The sequence below is a fragment of the Rutidosis leptorrhynchoides genome, chromosome 1 (assembly GCF_046630445.1).
Source record: "Rutidosis leptorrhynchoides isolate AG116_Rl617_1_P2 chromosome 1, CSIRO_AGI_Rlap_v1, whole genome shotgun sequence".
Classification (NCBI taxonomy): Eukaryota; Viridiplantae; Streptophyta; class Magnoliopsida; order Asterales; family Asteraceae; genus Rutidosis; species Rutidosis leptorrhynchoides.
This window is the reverse complement of record NC_092333.1, coordinates 524,430,275-524,439,386: the sequence shown is the minus strand read 5'-3', so window position 1 is coordinate 524,439,386 and position 9,112 is coordinate 524,430,275. Positions and strand designations below refer to the sequence as shown.

The 9,112-nt window shown below is 30.8% G+C and overlaps 1 protein-coding gene across 5 annotated transcripts; it reads left to right on the top strand.

The window, feature by feature from the left end:
* Positions 1 to 6,259: 6,259 nt before the first annotated feature.
* On the top strand, positions 6,260 to 8,048 carry LOC139877182 (dolichyl-diphosphooligosaccharide--protein glycosyltransferase subunit 4A). 5 transcript variants are annotated; one of them, XM_071864596.1, is made up of 3 exons: positions 6,260 to 6,391; positions 6,503 to 6,564; positions 7,834 to 8,048. In XM_071864596.1, the coding sequence occupies exon 3, from the start codon at positions 7,834 to 7,836 to the stop codon at positions 7,945 to 7,947; it is 114 nt and encodes a 37-aa protein (XP_071720697.1). In that variant the 5' UTR covers positions 6,260 to 6,391; positions 6,503 to 6,564; the 3' UTR covers positions 7,948 to 8,048. The 5 variants fall into 5 exon arrangements, with proteins under 5 accessions (XP_071720697.1, XP_071720707.1, XP_071720713.1 ...); XM_071864606.1 differs by having other exon boundaries at positions 6,503 to 6,568; XM_071864612.1 differs by having other exon boundaries at positions 6,271 to 6,398.
* The last annotated feature ends 1,064 nt before the right edge of the window (positions 8,049 to 9,112 follow it).

Sequence of the window (9,112 nt, the reverse complement as noted above, 5' to 3'; positions counted from 1 at the left end):
AATCCATAGCGAATACCTTACTTCTGACTCCAAACTCTTGAGGAAAAATTTTCTTTACCATCCTTCGATATTAGAAATACCAAGATATCATCGTATCTTTCATTATAAATATCCTCCATATTTCTGAAGATTTTTTCATAACTATTCTTATCTGAAATCATTAATCTCTTCGTGCTATCAGTGTTACATCATATAGAAACTGTTAGTTTCTATATTCTGTAAACTTTCGAGCCTAAAATATGGATGTTATTGAAGTAATATTGGGAACTGATGCATGAGTTAGTATAATATAATGACACTTGATCAACGTGATTATATTACAGTAAGTCATGCTGAGTTTCTAAATGGAATGTGATGATTCACAGATCATAACGTCATCATGTGCCATGTTACACGACTCTTACGTTCTGTCTAATCTATAAACATATCAAGAACATATTTTTCTTGATAGTCATATCTTTCCTTGAATTCTGGTAATTTGACAAGTCAAATTGTGCTATTACCATTTCTTTCTTAGAACATTAACAATGTTCATCCTAAAACTTATAACTGCAAATTCTGGACCATTGCAAGACATGCCCAATCGCAAGAAGAAGAAACGAAGGGACAAAGCTCCAAAATAGAAATTGGAGTATAAATCGCAACAAATAGGAGAGAGTATTAACTATGGATGACAATGATTATAGGAGACAGAAGCAGGAACACTGAAATATAAGAGAAAATATAAAGCCCAATAACAACGCGAAAATTACAAACCGTGGATATTAATACGAACAGCAATATAAAGACACGGTATAATTAAGAATAGTATCACCCCAGGGTAATAGTAGAAGTAAACAAATTTTTCCGGTCGAAGATTGAAAAGAAGGATGACAGAAATGATAATTAGGAAATAACAAGGATTAGAACTGGATTAGGCATATTCACAATCCTTTGGATGTACGAACTAAGAAAGAAAGTATTGGAATGGTGAAAATAATGGGACGGAAGAAGTTCATTTATAGTGGAAATACCAGACAGAGAAATTGAGGCAAATGATCGCATTTAATTAAAGAGATCTTAATTTCCTTACTCGCCGAAGAATCAAATCTTTTAGATTTTAAAGATTTCCTTTAAATCTCTTGAATTCCGGAATTCAATCAAGACAACGTCAAAAGTTAAAACGCACCTTATTTTCTAAATTCAACCAAGACAATGTTAAAAGTTAAGGCGAAACTTTATTTCTTCAATTCACTCTTTTGTGATAGCTTCACTTGTACGCTTCGAGTAACTGAATTGTCTTTTTCGTAGTACTCATTAATGATAAAACTCTATTTATCAACTCATATTCGTCATGAAAACATTTTTATTGTTAGCCATGACCACCTCACTCAAATTTCGGGACGAAATTTCTTTAACGGGTAGGTACTGTGACGACCCGGGAATTTCCGACCAAATTTAAACTTTAATCTTTATATGTTTTCGACACGATAAGCAAAGTCTGTAATGTTGAGTCTCAAAAAGTTTGAACTGTTTCATATATTCAAATGACCTTCGACTGCTCCCGACGATTCACGAACAATTGTGTATATATATATATATATATATATATATATATATATATATATATATATATATGAACATAAACAAATGTATAGCTAATAATTGTAAATAATAAAATATAATTTAATCAATTGGAAACTAATGAACAGAATAACTAAGTTGTTATTAAAATGAATATATGAAATCTATATATAAATAATAATATATATATATTTTGTAAAATATATATGAAATTTATAAATATCCAATATTCAAAATAAGTTATTATATTATATTATATTATATTATATTATATATATATATATATATATATATATATATATATATATATATATATATATATATATATATATATATATATATATATATTACATACTTATTAAATATTACCTTAAATTAATTATAAGTTAAAATATAATTGATATAGTAATATTATTATTACTTTCAATCTTTATATCAATATTAATATTATTGATATGATTAATTTAAATATATGACATATAGATATGCAAATTGATATTGTTATATTACCAATATTACTACTAGTATTATTATCATTAATGATATTAATATTAGTATTATTATTAGTGTCATTAATAAAATTATTATTATCATTTTATTATTACTATTATTATCAAAAATCATTATTATTATTAGTTTCATTATTATTATTAAAAATAAATATTAAATATTAATGTTTGTATAATTAATATTATTATGGTTCTTTATATATATATATATAGTCTATACATAGTGATACAAATACAGATATATATAAATACCGTATATACGTATATAAATACAAATAATTTACGTAATCAGTTTCTATCTTTATCAAACTGTGTTTAATCTTGTTTTCTTTTTTCAAAAATTGTACTAATCCAAATTCAAACACAAGGAACCAAACAAAGTCAGTGGAATATTGATTTTGCTTTTGTATCTTTTCTTCTTACAGAATATTTTCTTTGTCGATCAATCTCAGCTACAAAACAACTATCGAATCTGGATACTGTGATAATCTTTCTTATACATTCTATATACAAATCGATAAGAAGAAGCAAACAAAATAAATCACAATTTCAGTTGCACATCACCTCACTTCCTTCTTGATTTATGATCGACAACCACGAGCACCAACTCCTTATATATATTTTTCTTCTCTCTTGACACAATCACAACTGAAGTCTTCATCACCGTTTATCACCAAACCAAAACAACACTCACAACATTCCATCACCATTTAAAACCCTCACCCGCCATCACTCTCGGTCACCTTTGGTTCACCTTAAATCATCCTCGTGAGCCACCAACTATCCCCACCACCACCTTACACCACCTTCTATGAAACCCACTTCATCTCCATAACCACCTGTAACTCAACTACTCTCTTATTTTCTGTTTGAGAACAAACTCACCATTGAATCCTTTTCCACCGCCCGTTTCTGAGTTTGAACCAAAGACAAAACTAGCCATCACCTCGAAGTTTCTGATTTATGTTTCTGTTAAGATCACGGACTCATTACCATGATCACCACCATCGGTTACCCATGAAAAACCGCCACCTTCTCTCTCTCACATATTTCGGTTTCCATTTAGAACCCATCGTCTCCCTCTTTTTCTACTTATGTTCGATCAAGACCTCAAACACCACCACCACCACCACATCAGAAAATCGCCAGTGTTACACCACCGCTGCTATTCTTTTCTTCTTTTGCTTCCTTTGCGTTTCTATATATATTTTTCTTATCGTCCTTCCTGTTGCAACTACTGCTCGAGCTCAGCTATTTCTGTTTTAGTTTCCAGGACATGAACAAACTTATTGTAGCTATGTGGTATCTCTGTGAAGCAAACTTAGCGAATTTAAAAAAAAAATGGAGTATGTGGTTATAGTTTAAAATGGACAACTTGCATAATGAATATGAATATATATATATATCTCAAAGTGTTATGCAAGTGGACTAGTATACCTTAATGGCTGACCAAGACATTTGGTTTTGTTATTATATTTTTTTTTATTTTTATACATGATGATCATGTTGGGGGACGAGATGATGATGAAATACTAAGTGGGCATGCGTTTTTTTTCTTTTTGTGTGTTCCTGCCATTCGTGTACTAGATCAAAGAAATAAATGGTGATTGGATAGCATTTACAGCGAATAAAAAAAAACGGGTATGGGATTGGTTATCGGGCTGTTATGATTTGTGTTTCATAATTGGGCCAAGTTTAGTATTGGGCCGTGTATTGTTTTCAGTTGGGCCGAGACCCAGCTACTGATTTCTGTGGACAGTAAAAATCGATGGAAGTATGTGGTATTATGAGTTAAATGGAATTAAAGTGTGAAAGATACAAGGTAGAAAAATGGTTAAGGGTATTGGTGTTAAGCGAGAAGTCTTGAGTTCGAACCCGGCCTCTTCCATTTCTTTTTAGGAAACCTTTTAAGGTAGTCTTATCTATTATTATTATGGTTGTTATTAGTATTATTATTATTTTTATTATTATTATTAACATAGGTATTATTATTTTAGATATTATAGTTATCATCATTATTACTATTATTATTATCCTTCTTATTATTAACATGTACTAAAAATATCATTTTTTAATAAGATTGCCTTATTTATTAAAACTATAATTAGTATTATCATTTTTATCGTCATAAGTATTATCATTTTTATTATCTTTATTATTACAACAAATGAATATTTTGTATATAAAGGTATATTTAATACATATACTATATTAATACTACACAATTTTCTTTATAAAACATTACTATCTATAATTTTATATATATATATATATATATATATATATATATATATATATATATATATATATATATATATATATATATATATATATAATTAATTAATTTACATATGGTATAAATATATATTTTAACATAATCATATATATATATATATATATATATATATATATATATATATATATATATATATATATATATATATATATATATATATATATATATATATATATATATTCTAATTAAAATACCTTAATAAGAATTGGGTATATATAAATAGTAAATATGATCATAATATTTGTTTACTATTATTATTATATGTTAATATTATTTGATAAATACTTGATATAGGTTCGTGAATACGAGGCCAACCCTGCATTGTTCAGTTGTTCAATATAGTCATATGTATTTTTACTACAAAATACATTAGGTGAGTTTCATTTGCCCTTTTTTACTCTTTACATTTTTGGGCTGAGAATACATGCAAATGCTTTAATAACTGTTTTACAATATTTATATGCGTGAGTTTCATTACTCCCTTTTTAAATGTTTTTCAATATATATTTTTGGGACTGAGAATACATGCGTTGCTTTATAAATGTTTTACGAAATAGACACAAGTAATCGAAACTACATTCTATGGTTGGATTATCGAAATCGAATATGCCCCTTTTTATTAAGTCTGGTAATCTAAGAATTAGGGAACAGACACCCTAATTGACGCGAATCCTAAAGATAGATCTATCGGGCCCAACAAGCCCCATCCAACGTACCGGATGCTTTAGTACTTCGAAATTTATATCATGTCCGAAGGAGGATCCTGGAATGATGGGGATATTCTTATATGCATATTGTGAATGTCGATTACCAGGTGTTCAGTCCATATGAATGATTATTTTGTCTCTATGCATGGGACGTATATTTATGAGAAATGGAAATCTTGTGGTCTATTAAAATGATAGAAATGATTATTTATGTTAAACTTATGAACTCACCAACCTTTTGGTTGACACTTTTAAGCATGTTTATTCTCAGGTATGAAAGAAATCTTCCGCTGTGCATTTGCTCATATTACATGGAGTCGTTCATGGCATATAGAGGTCAGAACCTCGCAATGGGACCAACTGTTGAAGACTTCGTCCAGATGGATTAGGACGGGGCACTTCATATGTCACACTTACATATATTGTACCACTCCCGTCGTATGATTACACAGTATCTAACTATTAATTGTAAGTTAATGTGTCATCACTTAAACTGCATTTAATAAAATAAATTTATATGTATTCTGATCTGATTAGTATTTATATTTAGTTGAACATAAGTTACAACTATTACAATTAATCATTTGTTTTCAGTATTGGCAATACAACAATCAGGTATGTAAGTTGTTCTCGCAAATAGCGTATTAATACTCCGACCGAGCGTATATTGGCTGTAAGAGGTGGTTTATAAAGCCTAAGGCTAAAGACAAAATGGAGGATTTGGCAAATGGTAATGGATATTGATTCCCTCCTAGCCCGATCTTTCGAAGCTGTTTTAAGGTGAGGTTTTTATCTACTGATTTTGTATCGAAATAACATAGAACCGCTTTACATTAAGCCTAATGTTTACCATTTATACATTACAAACCATTTTGGCATATTTGTTGGTTAAACATAATGAAGTGTTTATACAAAAATACTTGCTGATTATTTTTATTCCATCGACAACAATACTTGCGATACTCTTTTTATAATACCGTTAATTCATATAACATATACGTTTTCAGTTTATCTGATTAAGAGTCGCCGTGCAACGCACGGGTTCTTAAAGGCTAGTTAAAAGTATAATATGTAATTACTAATTAGGTATACATGAATTAAAAATTGGTATCTTAACGAAATGGATAACAGTAGCAAGTTAAGGGCTTATACATAAATTAAAAAGTGCACCACCCAAGACTTATTGTATCGGTCAGATCCAACCCCTTTGGATCCAAGATAGCAAAGAGGCAACGTCTCTGATTCATCTGTATCTACGTGTTGGATTTTGAATTTGATCCGCGTTGGTTGCAATGAAACGGAGGCAACAACGCATGGTTGAATGTTAATAATTTTTTATTAATTTAAGATATATTATTTTTATCTCTTTATTATATTTTACTCATAAGTCACCATGGTCTTAAAGATGTGTTAAAACGTGTGTGCAGCTAACTAAGAAGTGAAATCTCCTCCTCCAAGCTCCAGTTTCAAATCTTCAATTTAAGCTAGGGTTTGTAATTACATATCTCCCGATTATATTTACTTCTTCTAATTAGTTTCGCTGAATCGCATCGCATCGCATCATTAGGGTTGATTTTGTTAAATTGCTTTGCTTACGATCGCCTTCTACCTTCTGTTATGTAATATTTTTACATGTTTCTCCCTGTTTAAGTTAATTAGATTATCAATATGCATATCATGTTGCGTCTGATTAGGTGGAATTGTAAGCCTGTCATGCTTTTAGGGTGTAATTAGGTTTTGGAGCGACTGTTCATCAATTTAGGGATAGATCTATGGTTCATGGTAGCTGCTGATAAATAGATATACAAGTATGTATCTATAGATAGTTTCCACTGAGGTATCGATTACGATCTTCTGTTATTGCCGATCAAATTTAGGTCAATGATGAAAAAAATGTGACGTTACAATGTTCTTGCAAGCACTTTCGTGTCGATTACAAATGTCAGTAGATTAAATTAAGGAATTGCAACTTTCAACTGGATTATAGAGCCATAAGTTCATGTTTTCGCATCACATTTTAAATTCAAGACTTGAAGCTATGTTTTTAGGCAAAATTTAAAAAAGTCGGTCATCTCGACATCTTTATAAATTGGGTTTATGTTTTGTTTTTATACATTATGGCTTAGTGCACACCTAATAGGATAAGAAGTTTCTTCATATTTCCTTTTTCTCCATTTTTTTTTGGAGGACAAGTGTAGCTACATGTTGACTAAGCTAGTTAAGTTTTTAAGTTGGGTATTTCAGTGGAAATGATGTTACGAACTGGGTGATTAATTCTTAAAGACTGGTTAAATGATTTGAATAATAAACTACGTAGGAAGTTTATACAAAGAATAATGAATGTTAGCTAGTGAACCGAATACTAGAAGTATTGTGTATAACTTGTGTCACCAGGCTGCTTAACTAGCTTTTGTTGTAATCTTATATGTAAAACTTCTAATTTATAACTTTCAGAATCTCTTAATAAGTGAATTGTGGTATCATGTTTGACTTTCAGTTTCTAATCTGCTAGATAAGCCTGCAAATTCTTATAGGAGCTAGTTTTAATTCTATCTTTCTCCTTGCATAGAAGAAGTTGTATATGTTGTTTCATTGCTATATGTTTTATGTCTCCAGCCCATTTACAGAATCAGCAGCAGCTTCTAATTTGCATACACCCCTTTTTTAAGTTTTAAAAATAGAACTATTAGAAACCTAACTTAGTTGATGGTAAGATGATTGCTATGATCTCTGATGTATGCACTTGTATTTTATGCAGATGTTTGATGACCAGGACCTAGGATTCTTTGCCAATTCTCTTGGCATCATCATATTCTTTCTGGTTATTGCATACCATTTTGTGATGGCTGATCCAAAGTACGAAGGCAACTAATTATAATAATTAAATTAGATTAGATAGTACTAGAATTGTAACTGGATATGAGGATACTTTGATTAGGATTATGTTTAATTGTGCCATGAAATAATGCATTATCTAAGTTGTTTGCTTTCAAAAATTACCTACTTGCGTAAAATAAGTACTAAAAATCATGACTCTTTTTTAGAATTATTTATGGATCTTAATCATTAAAACAATTCAGTCAAGTGTGTCTCAAATGCAAGTGCAAAATTGATCTTCATTCTACATACTAACAAAACGTGAATAAAAATGGGACGGAAGAATTATGTTTTGGTTGTGGTTGTCCACGCCAAACTTTGCTGGGTACATATCTAAGACATTTTCTTTTTTCGAAAAGCAAGTGATTCTATTAATAACGAAGAAGTCCAATGAGGGGGACTAAAACCCTTTACAAACACTCGAAGACATTAAAGTGACACAAAGTTGAGGAGAGAGCAACTACATAATACACCCGTTTAGACGAGACTCAACCATGGATCCGAGATCCAACCTAGCCAATCAATCTTTCTATTCTTAATCCGACTCGAGATCCACTCAAAAGACTTAAGTTGTATTTCCATCAAACCCGTAGGACCATTCCAACTTGAATTTGAGAACACTTTTTGGTTGCGATTCTTCCAAAGTAAATAAGCGCACGTCCATTCAATAGCTTGCCAAATGCTCGACCATAAAGGGCTTAAGGGACGGTTACAAGTACCACGAAGAGCTTCACATGTACTTAGATTTGTAAACGTACCTAAACCCCACCATTTGTATACTCGATTCCAAATATCCATTGCTTGTTGACAAAAAATAAGCGAATGATCAATTGACTCTACATCACCATCACATAATGGACATAGGACGGAATCCAAGTCAATACCTCTTTTGTCAAGTTCGGTACGAACCGGAATCCGCCTTTTTAATACCCTCCATATGAAGATTGAAACTTTTAACGGAACCAAGTTGTTTTTTTGAAATTCTTCACGAACCTGAGGTGAGTTACCAATAGATTTATCATCCACAAGAGAGGCAAGTATCTTAGTTGAAAACATTCCATTCCCGGCCAGGTTTCAAAACCACGAATCCACGGTGTTATCCCGTTTCACGAGTGCATTAAGTAGCGTCTTTAGGCTGTCTAGATCAGATTCTGCTCGAC

Bases quoted from the DNA above. Each gene is read 5' to 3' on its own strand.
- LOC139877182 (XM_071864596.1), top strand. From the start codon at position 7,834: ATGTTTGATGACCAGGACCTAGGATTCTTTGCCAATTCTCTTGGCATC.